At 37.2% G+C, this 25,551-nt stretch overlaps 1 protein-coding gene across 2 annotated transcripts; it reads left to right on the top strand.

The window, feature by feature from the left end:
- The first annotated feature begins 4,511 nt into the window (after positions 1–4,511).
- On the top strand, positions 4,512–24,725 carry abcb11a (ATP-binding cassette, sub-family B (MDR/TAP), member 11a). 2 transcript variants are annotated; one of them, XM_079882407.1, is made up of 28 exons: positions 4,512–4,579; positions 5,565–5,631; positions 5,783–5,795; positions 6,968–7,022; positions 7,108–7,349; positions 7,733–7,817; positions 8,019–8,152; positions 8,352–8,523; positions 9,353–9,477; positions 10,506–10,680; positions 12,171–12,284; positions 12,389–12,499; positions 12,592–12,717; positions 13,181–13,384; positions 13,574–13,744; positions 14,382–14,580; positions 15,520–15,601; positions 15,700–15,820; positions 15,904–16,068; positions 16,982–17,086; positions 17,200–17,361; positions 18,647–18,850; positions 19,183–19,424; positions 19,756–19,912; positions 21,191–21,388; positions 22,373–22,579; positions 23,687–23,833; positions 23,953–24,725. In XM_079882407.1, the coding sequence occupies exons 2-28, from the start codon at positions 5,583–5,585 to the stop codon at positions 24,151–24,153; spliced, it is 3,966 nt and encodes a 1,321-aa protein (XP_079738533.1). In that variant the 5' UTR covers positions 4,512–4,579; positions 5,565–5,582; the 3' UTR covers positions 24,154–24,725. The 2 variants fall into 2 exon arrangements, with proteins under 2 accessions (XP_079738533.1, XP_079738534.1); XM_079882408.1 differs by lacking the exon at positions 5,783–5,795 and having other exon boundaries at positions 4,567–4,579.
- The last annotated feature ends 826 nt before the right edge of the window (positions 24,726–25,551 follow it).

Genomic DNA, 25,551 nt, shown 5'->3' with positions numbered 1-25,551 from the left:
TTTCAATAAGAATCAACACGATCAGCAATTTCGTTTGTGGTCAAAAATGTCACTATGGGACCAAGTTGGTGTGAGGTACTTAAAGAGTTAGTAAAGTGAAAAGGTACAGCAGATTCGTTTTCCGTTTGTTTTTCCTCTTTTCTGGTGGATGGTCCAGGCACTTCAGTGATTTTCAGGTCTACAGGAGGATTTTTATTCTTGTTCAAACTTGTATTTCAGCTTACCGAGATCCCTGCAAAGTACAAAATTTACTGTTAGTAATGTTATTAAAGTGATAGTTGTGAAATTTAAATAATTTCCTCAGCCTTGTGACGTTCCAAACCTGTTTGACTTTCTGTCTGTGGAACCCAAAAGCACATCTCAGGCATAATGCAACCCCAGCCATTCAATTTCACTGCATGAAACACAAGCAGAAAACAAATGTGTAAATCATTCATGAAACCATTCTTATGTACACTTGTCTAGTTCAATTCAATGCAACAATTTATGTAAAAATGGTTAAAGAGTATAGTTCACCCAAAAATGAAAATTCTGTCATCATTTACTCACCCTCAAGTTGTTCCAAACCTGTATGAGTTTCTTTGTTCTGCTGAACACAAAGGAAGATATTTGGAAGAATGTTTGTAATCAAACAGATCTCGGTCCCCATTGACTACCATAGTAGGAAAAAAATATACTATGGTAGTCAATGGGGACCGAGATCTGTTTGGTTACAAACATTCTTCCAAATATCTTCCTTTGTGTTCAGCAGAACAAAGAAACTCATACAGGTTTGGAACAACTTGAGGGTGAGTAAATGACAGAATTTTCATTTTTGGGTGAACTATCCTTTAAGCTACAAAAATGTGCCAGAAAAGATCCTAAAAATAATCAATGAGTTCACAACTCATGTGTTATGGGTTGTGCTGCAAGTCTCCTGAAGCCATATAATAGCTTTTTCCTTTTTTTTGACTAAAAAGACTAAACTTGAAGTTATAATTCAGAGTTAAAATGTCTTATATTCAAATGCAGATGATAAAGATATAAGAAAAAATGCATAGCATTATTGGCGCCAAACCTGTAATATTATTTTTTCTGAGTAACATGAATGAGATTTGAGAGCATGAGGGAAGATTTTCAGAGAATAACTGATTAAAAACACAATTTCACACGGAGAAAGTTATAAAGTGCATGTGGTGCAGGTAACTTACTGTAATTCAATGTTGCCTCTGAAATATTCAGATTATTTTAGAAATGTTCTGGTTGTTCTGGGGAAACAAAAGAACAAAGCTGATTATTCACAACATAATATTGACCAGTAAATGGCTTTAAAATGGTAACTTATTTGAGAGAACGAGGGCACCTGTAAGTAAAGTTAGGCTAAACAAAAACAGACCAAACTATATTAACCTGCTTTTGTTATTCATAACAAACGCCAATGACGACAGAAGGAATCAGCTAAATTAGTTAGGCTATATCAGCAATTTGAAGACACAGTTGTACAGCTAATTAATGCGTTACAAATGGGTTGAAAACCGATAAAACAGGCGTGTGTGTGTGTTATCATGCTAATTTCTAAATCCATGAGGAATACATGATAAATACACAGGGACAGATGCCGCATTCCAGGCAACCTGTAACCCGTGTTTTTCCAACTCGTAACTGGGAGTACATCGATCTAGTACGAGTTCACGGGTGGGAAGTTACGGGTTTTACTGCTGTTCCAGTGCACTTTCACGGGTATAAGGTTGGAAAAAGGTTGCCTGGAACAATGTACTCCCAGTTACGAGTTGGAAAAACACGGGTTACAGGTTGCCTGGAACGCGGCATAAGTTAAGTTAATTAAGTTAATTAATTAATAGAGCACCAGGTGAACGGAATACATAATCAGACTCTCTGGGAAACTGGGTCAAATGACGGACACAGGGAAAACAGACCCAAAACACAGCATACATGTTTCAACTGGATTCAGATAGTGGGGGTAAGTATGAGATTTGTAATCAGTTATTGATCATTTATATGTTTTTTAAACGACATGTCACCGAAAGGGTTGAATGACCGCTAGGTTATTAAACTATCACCATTTATGATCGTACATGATGCATTTATTAATCTAGTCTGAATGCAATTGTAGATAAGGGGGAACATTTTTCAAAACAACTAGTGATTATTATTATGACACTGGAGCCAAATGGTAGGCTACATTATATAACTTTTTTTATATATATTGTAACATGAACAAAAAAAAAAATTTCTATCATCACATCTGTCAGTTTGATGTTTTGTTTAGTTGTCTTTTCTTTCCTATGTGTTTGTTTCTTGCGCTTCAGTTCAGTTTATCCTTGATTGTTTCCTAGTTAGTCTCCTTAGTTACTGATTATGTTCAGCTGTCGATCATTGAGTTTCTGTAACTCAGGTAATAAGTACTTCATTTGTTCTGTTCCTTGTCATTGCGTGCGTGTGGTAAACGTGTTTATTCTCCTGTGTAATTCTGTTAGTGGATTAAAGACTATTTGAGTGAATTCCTGATTTCTTCGTGTTGGATTCAACCATACGACTGTGACAGAATAACCAACCCTCAAAATGAGTAAAATTGAATGGGCCTGTTACCTGCAGAATAGAGGAATATGTGGTGGAGTATCTGGATCTCTACAATGGGCTGTGAAGGGATGAAGAGACCCTTAAACTTTTTTTGGAGTGGAATGGATGACATTCTTGGACAGATGCTGCTGATGAGGGAGGAGGACCGTCCCTTTGCCGAGTTTGTGGACTGTGCCTTATGGGTTTGCAGATCCTCCATCTCCGTGGGAGTCATGGAGGACGATGCCATCGACTCAGACTCCCCGAGACATTCAACACCTTTGGCAGCCATCTCCCTGTTCGCTCCAGAAAGGGCTTGTCATCCCAGACCGGAGAGTCCTGGACAACAAGAGAAAACCTGCCACGGACCACGAGTGTGAGCCCCCTCCAACCACAGAGTCATAGCCAGCCAAAGGGTTTGTCCCAGAGCCACTGCCAGTTGTCACATTCATCCCTAGGCCGGAGATTATCGCCAGGTCCATCACGGAGACCTCCATGCTGTTTGAACAGTCCTCTCTGGGTAGAGGGAACAGTCCACCTTCCATCCAGATGGAGATGACTGGCTCATTGATTTTATAGCGGAGCCAACTCCCACCCTCTTCCCCACCCTTGAACTCTCTTCTCAGGTCAAGCCAGCTATGATTCTGGATGATTCGCCTGTCTCGCTGGTGCCTCGCAGCTCCTGGCACCACCCTCACCGCTGACTCCTGAAAGCTCTTTGGCTTCGCTTCGGGCTCCTTCACCTCCGGCATGGCTCTGTGAATCAGATCCACAGTGGTCCACCATCACTCAGGATCCACCGGGCTCCCTCATCCCTCTAGCTACACCTTTGTCTCTCGTCATCCTGGTTTCGTTGCAGACTTCCGGACCTCCGGCTGTGCCTCAGTCTTCCTCCCCTTCGGCTCCACCTTGGTCCTCACTCCCTCTGGTGTTGCCCAGTTCTACCAGGCCCCCACCTCCACCATGATCACCTGAGTTGACAACGTCGCCTCGGCCCTCCATGCCTATGATGTTGCCGTGGGCCATTGTCCTTGGAGTTTCGCTTGGGTCTCCACCTCGTCCTACTCCAGCCCAGGCTCCATTCAGGAAGACCATTAGGGCTCTACCTTGGCTCCTCCCTCCACCAGTTCTGCCGTTGTATTGCCCTCTTCTGGTGTAACCCCTCACCCAGGTCCTAATCTCCCCGCTCTGTGCGGGCTTCAAACTCAGGTCTCTGGCGTAGGAGTCAGGCGCTCTAAGAAGTAGGCTAAAGTCTGCAGCCTCAGCCTCTAGCGTCAGTCACCAGGCTGTTTTACTCGCAAAACGACTACTAGCTAGTCCGTTACACTCTCCCCCTAAACCTCAGTCCCATCCGGGTCCACAGCACCAATGTAACCCCTTACCCAGGTCCTACTCACCCCGCTCTGTGCGGGCCTCAAACCCGGGCCTCCGGCGTGGTCGTCAGTCGCTAGAGCCCCTCTTGACATCAGGGAAGTGAGGTTTTACTCGCACAGCGACTATAGCTGGCCTCCTTTACACTGGCTCCTCCTGTGTTCAGTCCTTCTCCAGCCTCTCCTCGTCCTCCTCCCAAACCCCCTCCCTCCACCGATGGACACGTGCTTACGGCATGAGGAGTACCACCCAATATTGCAAGCCCAACCTTATATGCTTGTCTTAATAAACCAACAACCCAACGGTCATTCAACCCAATTTATTACTGTTGTCTGTGAGATGACGTTAACAATTAGTAGTAAATCTCAATGTGATTTGATCAGTGATTAATAAATGTGACCAATATCAGGAAAAAAATCATATTGGCAACTCATTAACACTTTTAACATGACCCCCTCCCCCCTCCCCAACACATCACCATCGCTCAAATCTCTGTTTAGAGAACAGACTGTGCACACCTTGACCTTGCCGGGCTGAGATCAGGTAATGTCTTATCAGTCTAATAGATAGTGTTGGAGGTGTGACTGCACTGATAGAAGAGCCCCTCTGACATGAGAGAATCGCCACTGAGAGCAGATCAGCACAACAGGTATGAACCAGTCCTTCTCGCTTTCTCCATTACAAAAAAAGACTATTACAGTTTAAATTATTTGATAGAGCAGTGTAACTGCTGGGCATTTGAAATCTTTCATAAAGTCTATTTGGAAATAGAAAAGAACACAATTAGATATTTCTGATGTTTCAGTAGTTGGCAGTGAGATTGACTTCTGCTTTAGTCGCATGCATTTCGCATTTATTTTTTTCAAGAGACAAAGATGTCAATAGAGTTTCTGGAGAGATCCCAGCAGTGTCTTATAGAGTTTGAAATCTCAAATATGAGATTTTTTAATATGAACTGTTTGAATTTTTCTTATCAAATTCTTGCAAAACAAAACGATATGAGCTGATTTTGACATTACGATGCTTTGTAATCTAACCACTCTTAGAAAAAAGGTTCAGTGGTGTTCTATATAGAACTATAGTGTTCTTGAATTATTGTATAATACTTTCATGTTTAATGGGTTTTTTTTTTTCTAGTATGCTTAATTCTTCCAATTAAAATAAAAAAAATTGATTAAAACAAAATTAATTGATTTAAACTAAATCCCTAAAATGTTCACCTGACAGTTCTGTATAGAACCTTTTCTTCTAAATCTGGATTTCAACAGTTGTCTCATTTTTGTATTTCTATTATTTATGAATTTATTTTTCCATGGTGCAGTAATGTTTTTAATTTTCCTGTACTAATTCATCAGACATAATCAGTTCAGGTCTCTTAATATTCAGTAACTAGCTCTGTTGTATAATCAATATGAAGTGTCAGGTTAATAATAGCATGTAGAAGTTATCTGTATTTCAACACACAAAAGTAATGAAAAGAAAAAAAGAGTTCAGCATTACCACCTCTTCAGTTCTCCTCTAAAATGTATTACAGATATGACTAAATGTTGTGTTTTGTCATAAGGAGAAGTTATTTGATGCCGTTGAGAGGTTGAAAATAGCTAAAGTTATTCCTCTGTAAAATCGCATTTCAGATGCAGCCAAACTGAAGAATGAAGAAGAATAAAAGTAAAAACACAACATCAAACAATGCTGATAAAGGTAAGAACTGTAGTGCACTGCATGCATGTCTAATCTTAATTGCTCAATATCTGCAATTACATGTACATAACAATTAAGAAAAAACTAATTAGTTTTTGATGTTTTACTCAGTGCAACTAATTTTCTATTACACACTTTTCTTACAAAACAGATGCTGATCTCAAGTGAGTATTTTGTTATTTATTGACCTAAATTGATCCATATCATCTGGACCGGATCTGGATCAGACACACACAAATTATGAATTATTTTTAATGAATAATCCAGCAAACTCACTCTCCCAACAAAGATCTATGAAACTTCCCAAAACTAATATCCCAAATGAAACCGGTGTCCTGTTTCAGGACACATAAAGACTGATAATACTTTTTACGACCCCAAAAGGAATTTGTAGAGAGTTGTGAATCTCACTTAATTCTTGCTGAGAAGGAGAAATAAACCCTTTTAATCCTATATATTCTATATATAACCACTTCAGACATGTATAAACATGTATCTAATTTTCCCATCTCATGATTTTCCTTTTACGTGGTTTGGCCTATGTACTCTTTTAAACTCTTTTGGGTTAAGTGTTTAGTCTAGTTAATAAAATCTTGTTCATGTCACACGTAAAGTTGTCCCGTGTCTCAAGTTCATATACTGGAGTCCCTAATCATAGATTTTGACTGCTTGCTCTTAGCAGTACTGTAAAGTAAGAAAGACATTTCCTATACCCCAGAAATGTACATTTCTTAGAATTAATAAACAATAAACACTGAGTGTTCATGGGACAAACAGGTTAATTGATTGTAATATTCATTTACAACATTAAGTTAATTCAAATATTCATTATAACAAGTTATTATTTATTATTAATATTTCTTTAGAGCTAATTTGCTACACATATTATTTATGCATGATATAACAAGAATGCTACCATTTATGAGAAACATTTCTTAATATTTTATGCATTGGATTAGTGCTTTAGATATGTGTAGTTGTTAAGTAGGTTGATAATATAAAGTGCTTCTCGGTGAAAAGGGGAAGAGAAAAACAAAAATTAGAAAATTAAACACAATCCCAGCAACTCCAAAACTCCTGTTGACAGAATAACAGTGTGACTGAAAATACTATTTATTGTGCATTATTTACAGTTATTTGTACAGATACTTGGTATTGATTAATCAATTGATTCAATTGAATTTATTTATTTATTTATTTATTTTATTTATTTATATTTATTTATTATTTTTTTTTTTTTTTTACTGTGCATTTGTATTAATGCCCTCATAAAGGTTGTGCATGAAAATCAATTTTCAGGTACAAAAAAGTATCTGAATTCTCTCTGTGTTTGAAGGAAGGGCAGCGACGAAACAAAAGAGAAAGCTCTGACCGTTGGATTCTTTCAGCTGGTAAGTGTCTCGATATGATTCTGCGGTTCAGATTGATCTAATTCTTGATTTTTCTCACACATCACTGTTTGTGACCTCTGCCCAGTTCCGCTTTGCCACATGGAAGGAAGGCCTGATGATGGCGGTGGGAAGCGTGTGCGCTCTGGTCCACGGCGCCGCGTCCCCTCTCATGCTGCTGGTGTATGGCATGATGACCAACACCTTTGTGGAGTATGAGCTCGAGGTTCAAGAACTGACCGACCCCAACAAAGCCTGCATCAATAACACCATTACCTGGCTGAACGGGTCTGTGGTCGAGCGGCCGGACAACACCACCACATACTGTGGGTGAGTGAGGATGTTCAGGACACCGTTTGAGGCATACACATGATTCTGTCCTCACAACAACCTTTCTACTAGAGGGAAATGTATTGTTCTGTGCAAGAGCCAAGGATCTAGTCCACTCTGGACATTCTACTTACTATAAGTAACTTTGCTATTACATGTCAACTAGCTCTCATTAGAGTATTAGTTGGCTGTTAAAGGTATAGGGTTTAATTTTTGGAGAGGCTATACACAGTATATACATACAGGATAGTACAAACATTGTAAAATGTGTCACTTTGCATATGCATTTGTTGAATGCACAGATGTAATACATAATCAAATGATACATTATACATAATTGCATTATACATTAATACAGTATATTGTAAATGCTGTCTCTCTAGAGTGGATATTGAGGCTGAGATGACCAAGTTTGCATTTTACTATGTTGGAATTGGAGCTGGAGTCCTTATCCTGAGTTACTTTCAGGTACAAGAAAACATTTTTACTGTATGTAGCCATCTAGATGAATGCACTTCAAGGAACTGACCCAATATTAATGTCTATCTAGGATAAGAGATGCAATCAGGGTCCTAATACACATCAATTCATCTCAGTAGTGCTGCAGGAGAACCTCAAGAAGAAAGTTTGTGAATTGACAGTATTCATGGGTATGCACTCTGGTTTCAGATCGCTCTCTGGGTTTCTGCCGCCGCCAGACAGATCCAACGCATCCGAAAAATGTACTTCAGGAAGATAATGTGCATGGAGATCGGCTGGTTCGACTGCAACTCCGTCGGGGAGCTGAACACGAGAATATCTGAGTAATATTCAAGTCTTTTTTGGTGCCATCTTACACTATTGTTAGCTATGTTCATGAATCTGTCATGGTGTTAAATATCAAAACCTCAAAACGTGCATCTTGAAGAGTGATCAGAGGTTTCTGTGGACGATAAACCGATTTTAAAAACAATTTAGGAAGTTGTTTCATTTAGCATGTTTGTGACTTCTTTTTTCATGTAGTGACATTAACAAAATCAACAACGCTATAGCAGACCAGGTGTCCATCTTCATCGAGAGGATCTCGACATTCATATTTGGTTTCATGGTGGGATTCATTGGCGGATGGAAGCTGACGCTGGTGGTGATAGCAGTGAGTCCTCTCATAGGACTGGCTGCAGGACTCATGGCAATGGTTAGTATCACCACAGATAGTTTAATACGATGAACCACTTGTAGAATTCAATGTACAGTACCTTGAATGCAATGTAAGTGCTTTGGATAAATACGTCTGCCAAATGTATGCTACCGGTCAAAAATGTTTTGCTTTTGAGAAAAGTCTCTTATGCTCACAAAGGCTGCATTGACTTGAAGAAAAATACAGTAAAAATTGTTATATTGTGAAATGTTATACAATTTAAAATAACTGTTTCCTATTGTAATATATTTATAATATACATGTGATGCAAAGCTACTCATTACTCCAGTTTTCAGTGTCACATGATGAAAAAAATATGAATCATCTATTATTATTATTATCAATGTTGAAAACAGCTGCTTTAATATTTTTGTGGAAAACATAATTTTTTCTCAGGATTCTTTGATAAATAGAAAGTTCAAAAGAACAGCATTTATTTGAAATCTTTTGTAACATAAATGTCTTTACTATGACTTTTGCTCAATTTAATGCATCCTTGCTGGATAAAATTAATTTTGTTCAGTTTCAGTTTCCCAAAAAAAATTAAGCTGCAAAAACTGTTTTAACAAGGATAATAATAAGAAATGTTTCTTGAGCAGCAAATCAGCATATTTGGGAGTATAAGCATTAAAACACCTTAATTATTCCAAACTTTTGACTGGTGTTGTAAATGTCGAAAAACTAATGGTAAAAATCTCATGGCAATCGTCATTTAAAAGAGGTATTTTGGGTTTTTGTCAGCCATATAGTTTTGATCTTCCCATCAGATTATTTTCTAATCTGAGAGTGTTGTAAAATAATCTAAATGTGTTTTATCGATGTGAAGGCTGTGGCGAGGCTGACGGGTCGTGAATTGAAGGCCTATGCTAAAGCCGGAGCGGTGGCCGATGAAGTCCTTTCCTCCATCAGAACGGTGGCTGCCTTTGGAGGAGAGCACAAAGAGGCAGAGAGGTACAGCATGCCCTCTCTCTGTCAGTGCAACCCTCTTCACTTCTGGATACTCAAAGTGAAACAGTATATTCAATCAGAAAATATTGCACTTTCATATATCTGAAATTATGTGTATTATGCTTGAAATGAAGGGGTTGAAATAGTAAAAGGGATGGTGATTCTGTCAACAATTACTCACCCTCATGTCGTTCCAAACCTGTAAGACTTTCATTCATCTTCAGAACACAAATGAAGATATTTTTAATGAAATCTGAGAGATTTTTGTCTCTCCATTGACAGCTACACAACTACCACTTCGACGCTTCAAAAAGTTCATAAAACAAATCCATGAATTGAGCGGTTTAGTCCAAATTTTATGAAGAGAATCGATTGCTTTATATGTTGAACAGATTTAATTTAGGCTTTTATTCACATATAAACATTGATCAGCGAGCATAAATATTAAATTTATTACATTTTATTTGGTGTGTGTGTGTCTTGTATCTATATTGGACCACGAGTCCAGAATAAAGTTGAATTGAAATAAACCGAACCTGCTTGACACACAAGAATGAACCTCATTGGTTCTTACAGAAGCTCAAATGTGCTGCGTAACACGAGAATGAACCTAATTGGATCTTATGGAAGCTCAAACGTAATAATTATTTTACATAATGCATCTGCTTGCATATGATATCACTTGTTTCTGCTTTTTTTTTTCACTTGTGTTTTGATCTGGAGATTCAGTACTCTTTCAGAAGATGTGTAAAAGAAACTGAAACTTCCATCAAGGAGTTAACATGAACTAATGTGTTGATGTTAATAACTAACGAGACCTTAGTATAAAGTGTTACCAGTTAATTTCTTTCAACTTGAGCTATACTATTAAATGCTTTTTCTTTCTTTTTTGGCACATCAATCTAAGATTAATTATTGTTTAGTCAATTTGCATACAATTGATTATTAATGATAAAGTCTTGACACTTTTCTGGGTGTTTTTTCATTTAAAAAAATCACCTCTGTAAAGTGATTTTTTTTTTTTCCCACAGGTATGACAAGAACCTCATCGAGGCCCAGGTGTGGGGTATCAAGAAGGGAGCGATCATCGGTGTGTTTCAGGGCTACCTCTGGTGCATCATATTCCTGTGTTACGCTCTGGCTTTTTGGTACGGCTCAAAACTGGTCATTGAAACCAAGGAGCTCACACCCGGAGGCCTCGTTCAGGTATGACTTACAAGTGTGAACACATAAGGAGAAATTCTGAAGAAACTTTACAACTTAAATTTTGGTCTTTACCTCAGACAAGGCTATTATATGACTTCAGAAGAGTTGGAATATAGTGCACAAGTCATATGGACTACTATTTTTGTCTTATGTGGAGCTTACGAAATGAGGTCATTGTGACTCGTATCGAAAGTAAATCTTTTGTGTTGCATAGAAAACATTAAAGTTTTGGAATGACATCGGTGTTATGTTTGGCAAGGCAGACAAAGATGATGGAGAAGCAGGGAGAGGTGGATCTTAATATTAGCCGATTAAACTATTAATAAACAAAACAATGAAGATAATCCATAAGATATGATGAACGTTAACAGATTTGGTTTACACTCAAAGACAATACAGGCCAATGAACTGAACAAAACTCAGGGCTTTAATATGCACAATTCGATAATTCGCAACTCAACTAGAAACAGGTGATGAACATAATTGGTAACCATAGAAACAAATAATGAGGGGGAAAAAGGAAACGGGAACGGAACACATAAGGTAACACAAACTTATGGTACGTTTACATAACAAAAGTGTGCTAAAAACAGAAAAGTTTAATTTTTTGCGTAAAGATGACAACGTTGTCAAAATGATTCCCCCCCCCCCCCCCCCCCCCCCCCCCGTTCTCACGGATCTGCGAAAACGACTAGAAACGCTGTATTCTGCTGCCAGGCCAGTAGATGGCAATGTCACTTTGTAAAGAAACACTACACGCCTATAGACTGAACATGTTATGTGCATGACGTCTCTGTTTTCCCAAATTTGTGTTTTTGTAGTTTAGACAGGGACAATGTTGGAATCGTTTTCAAAAGTTTGCATTTTCAGGCCCCCAAAATGCAGCTGTCGTGTAAATGAACGGCCTAAAACGTTTTTAGTTGATAATGGTGTTATGTAAACGGCCCCTAAAAGTCTGTAAAACAGAATGAAAACCTTACAATGGGTTAAATAAATTATGGCAATTTTTATTTTGTTTCTTTATTTCATTGTTTAAATTATGATATTTATTTTTTTGGTTACACTTTATTTTAAGGTGTCTGTTACTTTGTAATTATGCATTTAAGTACTATATAATAATTAACTACATGTACTTACTATAGAGTTAGGGGTTGGTTTAGGGTTAGTTATTCGCAACTATGCATAATTTACTGTTATTACTACAGTACTGTAACTACATTTAACGTGTAACAAGGACAATGTAAAATAAAGTGTTGCTTTTATTTTTTATTTTTTTTCCATTTTTGTTTTTGACCAGTCATTTTATAGATTATTGATTATTGTTCTGACATTTTTCCAGTTTATTTAGGCAAGGTAAGTTTATTCATATGGTAATTCAAAATACTTTACATAAAAGTGATTTAAAATAATCATAAATAAAGGTAAAAATGTATTAAAAAAAAAAAAAAAAAAAAAAAAAGAATGATACAGAATGTTTTTATTCTCCACAGGTCTTCTTTGGTGTTCTTATGGGTGCCATGAATCTGGGCCAGGCCTCTCCTTGTCTTGAGGCGTTTGCCTCTGGTCGGGCTGCAGCCAAGATTATATTTGACACTATTGACAGGGTGAGAATAACACACACTCACAGTTCTTCTCACAAAAATCAATGAATTTAATTCTTTCAGCTTCAGGGAAAGATTAATCACTGTCACATCCTGTTCCCGTACAGGAACCAGAAATCGATTGCTTCTCAGAAGAAGGTCATACGTTAGACAAAGTTAAAGGTGACATTGAATTCCATAACGTTCACTTCAACTATCCCTCCCGTCCTGAAGTCAAAGTGGGTTATGTTTTTAGCATTTATTCTACCACGATATTTGCATTAAACAGTTAAATTCTATCCAGTACTGACTGACCTTGTCTTGTGTTCAGATATTATATGATTTGAATGTTGTGGCCAAATCTGGCGAGACAACTGCATTTGTTGGACCCAGTGGATCAGGAAAGAGCACAACGATCCAACTCATCCAGAGGTTCTACGATCCAAAAGAAGGAATGGTACAGTAGTTCAAATCAGTGTTATTTTGGTATTATCTTTATATCATTATACTAATTATTATTATTATTATTATTATTATTATTATTATTAGTTTGAATTGGCTTTTGTTTTTATATTTTTCATTTTCATTTTAGTTTGAGTTTGTCAGTTTGTTATTTGTATTTCAGTTTTAGTAATTTTTCATTAATATTTATTTATATTTTTTCAGCTTTATTTCAATTACTGTAATTTTTTAATAGTTTTAGTTTTACTTAACAATAAAAACACTAGTTCAGACTTCTTAAAGAATTTTGCAGCTCATCAATTATTTCCAATGAATAAATAAAATGAATAATGCAAAAAAAAAAAAATCTTATTTCATCTTAGTTGTTAAAAGATAGTATAAATGCCAGTTTAATGCAGTAAACCTAAAATCTAGTGTTGAAAATGTGGTTTTGTATCAGCATTTATTGTCATTTTTAGGTCACCCTGGATGGTCATGACATCAGAAGTCTGAATATCCAGTGGTTGCGCTCCCTTATTGGAATAGTGGAACAAGAGCCTGTTCTGTTTGCCACTACGATCACTGAGAACATCCGATATGGCCGACGTGGAGTCACCATGGAAGAGATTATAGAAGCCGCCAAACAGGCCAATGCTTACAGCTTCATCATGGATCTGCCTCAGGTGCCAATTACTGTACAAGATCTGTACATGCATTACCTTACTGATAAAATACACAAAGTATCAGAGGAAGTGCATGATGACAAAGAGTTTTATCCCTTTTAAAAAATAAAATTCTCAATTAAAATATATTTTTATATATTAGCTTTGCATAATCAAACTAAAGTTTTATGACACTGTCGTTTTGTGTAGAAATTTGACACACTGGTCGGCGAGGGTGGTGGACAAATGAGTGGAGGGCAGAAACAGAGAATCGCCATTGCTCGAGCGCTGGTCAGGAATCCCAGAATCCTCCTGTTAGACATGGCCACGTCAGCGCTGGATAATGAGAGTGAGGCTACCGTACAGGAGGCCTTGGACAAGGTGAGTTTTATAACATCCTTAAACTGAGACCAAATTTAACAACTTCTACAGTTTTCAAGCTACATCCACCAAACTCATCCTGCCCTGACTTGCTTAAGTATATCTCTTCTAACTGAGTGGATTAATGGATTTCCTGTAGCTGACAATCATAAGCAAAAGTCTAACCACTATTTAGAACACATTAAGAAGCCCCAGCAACTCCCTAGCAACAATCCAGCAAATCACTTAGAACTCCTTAAGTGCCCAGCAACACCCTAGCACCACTTAGAACACATTAAACACCAAGCAATGCCCTAGCAACCAGTGAGAAAACCTTAACAAACGCCCAGCAACTCAATAGCAACCACCCAGAAAATCACTTAGAACACCATAAGCGCCCAGCAACACCCTGGAAACCACTTGGAACACTTTAACAAGCACCCAGCAACCACTTAGAACACTTTAACAAGCACCCAGCAACACCCTAGCAACCAATTAGAACACCTTAAGCACTAAGCAACTCCCTGACAACCACTCAGAACACTTTAACAAGCACCCAGCAACACCCTAGCAACCACCCAGAACAACATTGCAACCACACCTATATATATTTCCATGTATTTGTTTTTGCACACACTCATTCAATGACATTTGTTAGGCTCGACAGGGAAGAACGACTATCAGCATCTCACACCGTCTGTCCACAATCCGCAACTCCGATGTGATCGTGGGCTTTGAGCATGGACGTGCTGTAGAGAGAGGCACGCACAGCCAGTTACTGGACAGAAAGGGAGTGTACTTCACCCTAGTCACACTCCAGAGTCAAGGAAAGGATGCAAACACTGATAAACCAGAGAGTGAGTACAGGGAGCTTTGGGAGTCTTATCCAGCAATTCAGATTGCTTGCATACTCAAAGCAATTGCTTACCAAAAGATGCAATCATTTACATCATTGCAAACCTGCATGTTGGTATTTTTCTGTGAAACACGAAAGGAGACATTTTGCAACATTTAATTAATGAATTTCATGCATCATATCCTTCCGTGTATTTTTATGCGAATTTTGGGATAATGCTAAAAAAAAACGCTGGAAAAGGCAAAATACGCATAAAAAACGTATGAATTTAAGACATGGACATGTGCAGAAACTATGATGGAAGCGCATTTACAGAATAAATTCCTCTGTGCAACAAAGCACTGTGATTTTTGCCTCAACAGATCATGTGATTGGTCTGCTGGTTAGTCCAGTTATCCAATCTCATTGCACAGCATCTCAAATGTCCTGTGCTAAACTTTGCCTGTCATCAAAGTAATTTGATATAATGACCTACCAGAAGTGTCTCACATGATTATGTTCCCAAACATCAGGCCTCCGAATGCAAGATACATGACAGCGTTTGTTATTGTGTTTTGTCTATTATGTAGGGCAAAAAAAAATCAAAAATCACAGGCTTCCACGGTTGCAGCAACTTTCATTTTTATTATTAATACTTCGTGCCAGATTCTCAGCAAGGGATAATTTTATTCTTTTGAAAATGTTTATGTGATATTCTATTTAAGTTCACAACTTTGTATGTACAGTATATTATTACATTATATTATTACAGTACATTATTCTAAAGAAATGCAATAGGTAATACTGTATAGCATATTGGTGTGTTGTCCTTTTTGGGAATTGTAAAGGAAAATATCTGCATGAAGATGCTAGGTTTTGAATGATATGAGGGTGAAAGATCATTCAAAAATTGAAATACTGTCAGTTTCTTTAAACACTAACACAATCTTGAATCTCACAGCTGCTGAGATCACCAGTCCAGAGGAGGATGGATTTGAGAGAGTAAGAAGCTTCAGCAGAGGAAGCTATCAGAGCAGCTTAAGGTACATGAACGCCTCATGTTTAATATTATCTTGAGGAGAGTGTCCAAAATGGTCTCTTTTTTTAATTTTTTATTTTATTAAAATTGCCTTTCCTGTAGGCGGTCTTTGAGACAGCGATCTCATTCTCAGATGTCAAACAAAATTCCGGATGCCATTTCTGGGAAATTTGAATTCCACTCAGACCTTTTCGAAATGGAGGAAACTCAAGCAAACAACACGGTCTGGAACTGAATATAGTATCACCCATGTAATAACACCCTGTCTTTCTATATTTATCTAAAGTTCTCTATCTTGTCATGCAGAAAGGCAAAGGTGATGCTGAAGAGGTCATTGAACCGGCTCCTGTGGCACGAATCCTGAAGTATAACCGTCCTGAGTGGCCGTATATGCTGATGGGATCTTTAGGTGCTGCCATCAATGGATCGGTCAACCCCATCTACGCTCTTTTATTCAGTGAAATCCTTGGGGTGAGTGCTGAAAATGCAGCTTTGCATCACAGGAATACATTACAATGTATTCATATAGAAAACTATTGTTTTAAATGTTAACATTTTACATGATATTACTGTATTGCTGTTCAAATAAATGCAGCCTTGGTGAGCATAAGAGACTTTAAATAACATTTTAAAAAATCGTTCCGATCCCAAACTTTTGAATGGTGGAATGCATTTGAAAAAAGGATCCAAGCTATTTCTAGAAACCTGGTGATGAGCTCTTTTGATTTGACCTGGTAATAACTTAGGAACCACTGAGAATGACATCCTAGGTCTAATGGCATCTAAAGCCTAACATCCTAGCAAACACCACTAACATTTTTTTACAAGAGTTTTCCACAAGCAAAGGCAACTCACTTCACCTACAGAACATTTTCTGCAGAAAATGTAAAAATCGAGCATAAATTGTACAGATTTTAAATTTGACGTAGCATTTTTTTCAATGGTAAAATATTTTCTCTTTCGCAAGATTAATAAAAAGAGAAAAACATAAGCAAGTTTGATTCTACCGAAAACACTTCTCCCCAAAATGCTTAACATTCTTTTGACGAAGAACTGACTTTTCAACCATTGCTTTTATGTTTTCATCTTTCTTTAGTGTGTAATGTTGATGTTTGAGCATGAAAGTCACTCCAAAAGTTATTCTCTATATCAGTAGTGCGCACTGTTTCTGAGCTCCCTGAAACGCCTCCTTTGTAGTCTTGAGTTTTCTTCTTGGTCATAGATGTCACAATATTCCGAGTATAAATAATTAATAAATAGAAGTGTATTTTTGGAATTGCGTTTAAAGATGCTAGTGGTGCAGATATTACGCATCCTTAAATCTTTAAGTATAATCTTTTATTAAACACAGGAATGTTTAACAGCATCATTGATGCTTTTTCAGACGTTCTCCATTCAAGACCTGGATGAACAGAGGAGGCAGATAAATGGGATTTGTCTTTTGTTTGTCATCATAGGAGTCCTGAGCTTCTTTTCACAGTTCTTACAGGTATTTCCACATTTCTTTAGTGAAGTTTGCATATCTACATTTTATCCTTTCCCATGAGTAATCTATATCGTGATATTACAGCAGATCGCTGATACTGTGATATGATATTGCAGGGCTACTCATTTGCTAAATCAGGAGAGCTGTTGACCCGTCGGCTGAGGAAGGTCGGCTTTCAGGCAATGTTAAAGCAAGAGGTTGGCTGGTTCGACAACCCCTTTAACAGTCCTGGTGCTCTGACTACCAGACTAGCCACTGATGCATCCATGGTGCAGGGGGTGAGTGCCAAAAGTTACCCAAAAATACAACAACGTTTTTTTGCTAAACTGGTATGCTGTAAAACTGATCTATATAAATGACTGGATTGCTCATTGCGTTCTAGACTGCTGTCAGACTGTGAAGCCACTGGAAGTGTGCATCACGGACTTACAGCCTAAACACTGAACTAAAATCAGCTGATTTTCATCGTATCGGTCGCACATGAATAGTTAAGATATAAATACTGTATGTACATTAATTGATACTTCGAACGTTCTGTAATTTATCTCTTTTCGGGCAGGATAAGCGATATATAGAAATCGTTAAGATGAGTGTGTCTGCTGCACACTGCCGACTCTTTATGCACTTCATGCAGGAAATATTAAGCATGAACATATATCTGGGATTATTAGCAAAAATTGATTAGAATACACATTAAATATTACAATACATACAATCCCCTATTATGAAATTGCACTATACTATGTTTAAAAGGTTTAACATGCATTTTTTTCTTGAGTGACAGTGTAAATGCTTGGAAATAAAGCTTCATGTCTTTTAATACATACGCAGTCAGCGCCATTTCTCATAAGTTGTGACGTCTGTATATTATTTCCTGATGTCTTTTTGTTGACCAAGATCCACTTCAGACTCGTGGAGATCTTGGAAAACTTTAAAAAGTCACAGGTCAGCTCAAATGCCTTACAAAGCATGAATCTTTATTCATATTTCATTGCAATATAAATATGATTTGTAATATTAATGCTTCAGTCCTTCAGCTGATCTGATATTTGCTACTGTAACAAAGATGAATGTAACTTTTAATAAGCAGGGGAAATTCCCGAATTTAAACCAATAACCATTCAAATGTTTAGGATGTTTGCATAGTAAGAATGTAGGGAATGTTTTCTCATTAATTCCCATTAAATCAATAGAATGTGAAGGAATGCTTGGGAATACCAATGTGGCGGCACAGTGGCTTCACTTTTTATGACTTCATGAGAAATCCAGTCATTTATATAGATTTATATAAGGCATTTTTCATGCTCCTTTTCAACACCAACATTACATACTAAAGAAATAAAAAAAAAAAAAAAAAAAAAAAAGGCATAATAGGACGCTTTAAAATGCGAAGCTGGTGTTTCTTAAAGGTGCATCGGTGAACTTTGTATGGTACACAAAAACAAACATTTCTAGTTGACCTTAGGGGATAAATTACACGATAAATCTGTATGATATGCACTTTTAAGATTTATATGGTTAATTGCGTGTTTGGTTGTTTAATCAATGTTCTCTTCACCAAAGGCTACAGGCTCACAGATGGGCATGATTGTGAACTCACTGACCAACATCGGCGCTTCCTTCATTATTGCGTATTACTTCAGCTGGAAACTGAGTCTAGTGGTCACCTGCTTCCTCCCTCTCATTGGCCTCTCCGGAGTTTTTCAGTCTAAAATGTTGACGGGATTTGCTAATGAGGACAAAAATGCATTGGAGGCTGCTGGACAGGTAAAAGTCATGTTAAATAAGGTCTGATGTACTCATGCATGTATATTTGCTGCCTCAGTGAGAGCATGAATGTCACATTTGAATATGCAACCAGTTTAGTCAGATTATAAATGAATTCCTGGTTCTTTTTAATGAATCCTTGCAACAATCAGCCTCAAAGTCATAAGTTATTGGCTTGAAACAATCTCATGACTCAGTAAACCAGTCAGAGTTGTTCTTGGCTTACTTCTACAAGTCATTAATGTCACCGTATTCAATTCAAAATAAAGCAAGAAATCTTACTGTGTTATGTGTGTTAGTATGCATATAAATTGTACTCTGCGTTTATACAGGTGTCCGGTGAAGCTTTGAGCAACATCAGGACCATCGCCGGCTTGGCCAAAGAGAAACACTTTGTGTCTCAATATGAAGAGCAACTAGAAACGCCATATAAAGGGGCCAAGAAAAAAGCTCATGTTTACGGGATCTGTTTCGCATTCTCCCAGTGTGTCATTTTCATGGCCTTCGCTGCCTCTTTTAGATACGGCGGCTATCTGGTCAGTAATGAGGGGCTTCCATACATGATGGTGTTCAGGTTAGTGCTTAGTGCTGTCATTCATCTGTAACTTTTATACATTGCATTATAGGATGGTGCTTTAAAGCAGATATGGAATTGGAAATGAATGCATTTGTGGTGTAATGCTAAAAAATAATAATGATTCTTATGCCTGGTATTTTTTATATAAACAAAGATTGTGGTTAAAGTAACATGCATATGGAAATAAACATCTGTATTACTGCATATATAAAAATTAACATCAGTGAGGATTATTCACGGAAGGGAATTACTTGAAATGTTTGAAATGCACCAGTAGATCAAGTCTTTGGTGTCATTAAAAGATGCTGTGTGTGTGTTTGTTCCTCAGAGTCATTTCAGCTCTCGTGACCAGCGCGACTGCACTCGGCAGAGCTTCATCTTTTACACCAGACTACGCCAAGGCTAAGATTGCTGCTGCCCAAATTTTCAAACTGTTGGATAGGGTTCCCAAAATTAACATCAGCAAAACAGAAGGACAAAGTTGGGTAAGAGAGTATGTGTTTTCCCCCATCTGCTAGCTTCTACCGGTTTCCTTACTTCCACCATTTGCTTTCTAAAGACATCAAAACCCAATTTTTCAAAGTTTGGCTAGTTAGCATGGCCTATGTATCCCCTGCTAGTAGAACTACACCATTCAGTGGGCAAATAGCATTCTTCTCCATTGGCAGCCATTCACAATTAGCCAATATTTCAGATCACACTAGTTGTCTGATTGAAATGTTGGTTGATCCTCTAACTCCTTTTACTGTTTGCATGGTCTACTTCTAGTCAAGTATGATTTTAATTTTTAAATTTAAATTTAATTTTACCTTAAGTTTCCCCCATTACTAAGGGTACTCCGATCAGGATTTTTAGAGCCGATCACTGATCGTCGATCACAGGAAGCAGTGTTTGCCGATACCGATCACCGATATCGATCTATTTGTAGCCTTCTTTTTATCATGTACAATTATTTATAGGAATGCTCCAGTCAGGATTTTTACAGACATCTTTTTTTTTATTTTTTTTTTAACACTTTTCATAAAAATTATAATTATCTCTCCTAAAGGTTTGATCATGCAGTGCATTGTTGTTTTTACAATGCAACAATTTTGTTGCGCAATAGCTTACACACAACACAGGCCTGATTTCAAACGTTGAATTGAATTCACAAAAAAAAGGAAAAAAATAAGAACAAATAAACAATTTAGAAGCAGCAGCGCAAATAAAATACTAGAATAAAGAGACAAATGAAATAAACATTTGGTTTTTGCAGGTAGGTCTAACAGTATTGAGGTAAGAAATATTAAAGAAAAAAACAATTAAAGTTATAAAAGTTATTCATTCAAGAGCAGTGAGTGTCATTAATGTTAATCAAACAACAAAAGGCAAAGAATATCAGAGACTGCAGCAGGATTATTAGAATAAATGCACAAATGCAATCTACTGTTACACACAGACTTACACACAAACACACACACACAAACACACACACACACAAACACAACCTATTTCAGTGATATCTGTCATTTTATGCATTTTATTCCCCAAAATAATTGCTGACAGACACCGTCAAAATTAAAATTGGAGTGTGGTTTTTAGTGCATGTCTATTCTCTTTGAGATCATTTACAGTACATGCTAGTGTAAAAGTTGCCAGTATTTGCTTTTAGCAGATGTACTTTAAAATGTTTAGTCTTTATAGGACAGGACAACAAAAATAATATTGATGACTCCTCTTTTGTTGCCTTTTAAAATGTATTGTCGTCTTCCATCCTGTTACAGGATGACTTTAAGGGCAGAGTGGAATTCAAAGGGTGCAGGTTCACGTATCCCAGCAGGCCAGACACCCAGGTTTTGAGGGGACTGGAGGTGTCAGTACATCCAGGACAGACTCTCGCTTTTGTGGGCAGCAGCGGCTGCGGAAAGAGCACCAGCGTTCAACTGCTGCAGCGATTCTACGACCCGGATGGAGGACAAGTGGTATGAAACCACATTTACTGCTTATTTAATGCACTTCCTCTGAAATGGCTTAAAGGGGTGGTTGATTATGATTTCACTTTTCTAACTTTAGTTAGTGTGTAATGTTGCTGTTTGATCATAAACAACATCTGCAAAGTTACAACGCTCAAAGTTCAAAGCAAAGGGAGATATTTGCTTTTAAAGAAATCACTTTTTAAGGACTTCAACAAACGGCTGGTAGAGACTACACCACATTCCTCCCGGGTTAGTGACATCACCAACCCTACAATTTACATAAACCCGCCCCCGGAACATGATTTATAGATTATCAAGACAGAATATGCTAATCAATGATTAGGAGATAACTACACATAAGCTACATAAATTCATCAACTAACCATTCAGAGACGTCCTGTTGCTTCTACGTCACTTCTTCTTGAGTCTCTCCATATTTGTCTGAATCCGGTTTGAACATAAAAGGCTAAAAGTTTTTGAAATTTTCAGTACATGTCTGTGTGAGGTAAAAGGACACAAGCTGTTGAAGCTCCGCCCTCTGTGCCGGGAGCAGCAGCTCATTTGCATTTAAAGGGACAGACACAAAACAGTGCGTTTTTGCTCACCCTCAAAAATGTACAATTTTAACATGATATATAAAGACATCTGTGGGGTATTTTGAGCTAAAACTTCACACACATCAAAGACTTATTTTACATCTTGTGAAAAGGAGATTATACCACCCCTTTAACTTATAGCTAAAATTATTGCCAGATTCAGAAGTAAGCAGTAAAACAGAAGACATCTATTTTAAAATAATCATGGCATTAACTAAAGGAACTGCTGCTACTATTAAAAAATCTCTTAACAATTTCGTACTCATAAGGCGAGGAAGCATTGTAAAATCCTTGATTGTGACACAATCAATTTCTAATTAGGAAGTGATTTCCCTTCCTGACAAATGTAAAAATGTTTCCCAAATCAAACCATGACTTGCTCTTATTGCCCTAGCTGATCGATGGACGTCCATCTGAGAGCATCAGCGTTCCCTTCCTGAGGTCTCAGATTGGGATTGTATCCCAGGAGCCAGTGCTGTTCGACTGCAGTATCGCAGAGAATATCCAGTATGGCGATAATTCTCGCACCGTGAGCATGCAGGAGATTATAGAGGCTGCTAAGAAGGCTTATCTGCACGATTTCGTGATGACACTTCCTGATGTAAGTTATGCATTATCTTGACTGACAATTTAAATTTACACATCAAGTTTAATTTGGCTCAACGTCGACATGAAATGTTCTTCGCCCATTTTATGTCTGTAATCTAATGCATTTACAAGTAAAACAGAGTATGCAACAAGAAAACATATAGGGTCAGTTAGCCATACTTTACTAACCAGTGGTCATGCACTATTGATACAAATAGGAAATTGATGGGGCAATTACATTTGATGAATGATTATGAAATTTGGAATAACAAGCAAGCACTGATGAATTCTGCACAAGGCTTATCTGCCTCTAAATACTAACATGATCTAAACTTTGCTGAAAAGCCTGTTGGACACAATCTACTACATGTCGTCTGATTGATAGTTCATACTTTTAAGCAAATAAAAGACATTTTAGTATAACTCTAAAAACATCCACCTTGGTCGTGGACCGGTTCAATCTTTAATAATCGTTGCTGTTCAATCTTAATGATTTTTATAAAGCAAACATAACTTTTATATTGTTAGTAATATTTCAATTTAACATTTACTGAAGCAGTTTAGGATTACTTGATTATTTTCTTTAGATAAATCATGTTAAAATGTGAGCATCACATATGATCATCAGGCTTTTGAGGAAAGTTTATTTGTCTTATCTTTGTATTGCATTGCATTATATGTTTGCCCCCACAATAAAAACTACAGAGCTTTGATCATAAAACTAAGCATTTAAATATCATCTTACTAAGACATGTTTTAATCGGGTGAAAGCGTGACATTTATATGCATTTTATGTATAGTAAGTAGTCTATTATACTGTGATAAAAATCTCATTGATTTATATTACAAGCTATCAGATTTCATCTTACTTTTTGTCCATATAAATATCAGTAACTGCACCAATTTGCATATTTTTGCTCAGTTTGGGCCCCTAATAAAACGGAGGTGCTTTTTCCTCCAAGTATGAGCTCCATATTCTCACTATATGAGCCATAAAAGCCTGATGTATCAAATTTGACACAAAACACATTGACTTTTCTGCCAATGATTTCACATGTCTGGCATTACAGTGTTAAGTATGGCTGAACTGTAGAAATGATAACCCTATTGTGTTTTTCAGAAATATGAAACTCAGGTCGGAGCTCAAGGCTCTCAGCTGTCCCGCGGACAGAAACAGCGGATAGCGATCGCACGAGCCATCGTCAGAAACCCTAAAATTCTGCTGCTGGATGAAGCCACCTCAGCACTCGATACTGAGAGCGAGAAGGTAAAACAATATCAATGTGTGAATGCAAACTGTCTATTTTTACACACTTTCACTATATTTTCAGTATTTTTGAATACGGTTTAATACACAAAACGTTGCATTGGGTTTTGAATCTTCAGACTGTTCAGGCAGCGCTGGATGAAGCTCGGCTGGGACGCACGTGTATCGTCATAGCCCACAGGCTTTCCACCATTCAGACTGCTGACATCATTGCTGTGATGTCACAGGGTGTGGTCATTGAGAAAGGGACCCACGAGGAGCTCATGGCCAAGAAAGCAGCTTACTACAAACTTGTCACCACAGGTGCCCCTCTTAGCTAAAAATATATAGTGTTTGGACAAGACTTATAGTCCTGCCTCAAACTCACGCTATTACTTGAGCCAGTGTTGGCTTGTCTCAGTCGGGTCGCTCAAACAGATTGCAATTGTTGAGGTGTTTATTGATATGTATTTATTGAGAAGTGTGTTTTTGTTATGTCATGACAATATTCTTGAACTTCACTTTATTTAAATTATACTTATTTAATATGCGGTTAGTCAACCTGGATGAGTCAACCTCTGTATTAAAAAAAACTGAATGAAAATGCATTGTATTAAAATGTTTGACATGCAAACAATTGATTTGTGCAAAAAGGTTGTAAAGTTTCTGCCTATTCTAGACATTACTATATCAGTAGCTGAAGATATGGTGTCCTTGAACTATAGTGGCAATTGAAGTGGACTGATAACATGTTCTTAATCACTGATATGTTAATGCTCAGTCATTGTTATCTGTTGCGTCATGTGTGATCTATATGTAATTTTTTTGGTGTCTGTCCAGCTGTCATTCTGTAGATGCTTTGTCCTATGATTTGTACATAGGTAATGTATTTAAAAGACCTTTATGAAACTGTATGTGAGTCTATGTGAATGCAACATTCAGAACTATTAATTTAGGCTTCTTTGAGTAGTATTTAGACAGTTCACATAACTTCAAAGAGGAGCAAATACCTTTAAGTAAATTGTGCTCATTTAGTTTAGCAACAATAGCATGGCATTATTTATTTATTGCTTGGTGTATGTCTAGACTATAAATTGTATGGTCACAAAGCTGTCATAAAGATTTTTAATGATGATAAAAGTATTTTGTAAACCAAAATACTACTCTAAAACCTACCTAAAATTACTTTAAAGTGGCCCAAATACTGGTTTAAGAAGTTTTTCCTTCATCTGGGTAACTGAGTAAAACACTAGGAGGCTAAAATGTAGATAATACATTTTAGATGAGAGTTTAGTATAGTGGAAAAACCAGATGACAACTAACAGCTTAATATGAAAATGTAACAGTTGAATATTGTGTACATGAATGTTTTAATATATTGCATCAAGACTAGCAGAAAACACTCCACACTAATACCGCTGAAATCCCTCTATGGTGATTTGCATGATTATCTTCAAATGAAAATAAGTCATACTTACATTTCTAGCATTTAGCTACATGTAGGTAGATAAGACTGCTAAAATATAGGCTACAATACTGCATTTATATTACAATAAATAATTGATTATTATTTTATCTCTACTCGAAACACATTTGTGGTCAGCAAATCCTCTGTCCACCAGAGGGAGGTGTTCATACACTACTTTTGATTATACATGTTCATCAACAGAGCAAAGAATTAGTTACAATTAATATGCCCATTTGTGATCACAAATGCAATTATAAGCCAGTCAGACATT

This window comes from Squalius cephalus, assembly GCF_949319135.1.
Source record: "Squalius cephalus genome assembly, chromosome: 9".
Taxonomy (NCBI): domain Eukaryota; kingdom Metazoa; phylum Chordata; class Actinopteri; order Cypriniformes; family Leuciscidae; genus Squalius; species Squalius cephalus.
This window is presented reverse-complemented; position numbering and strand designations above follow the sequence as displayed.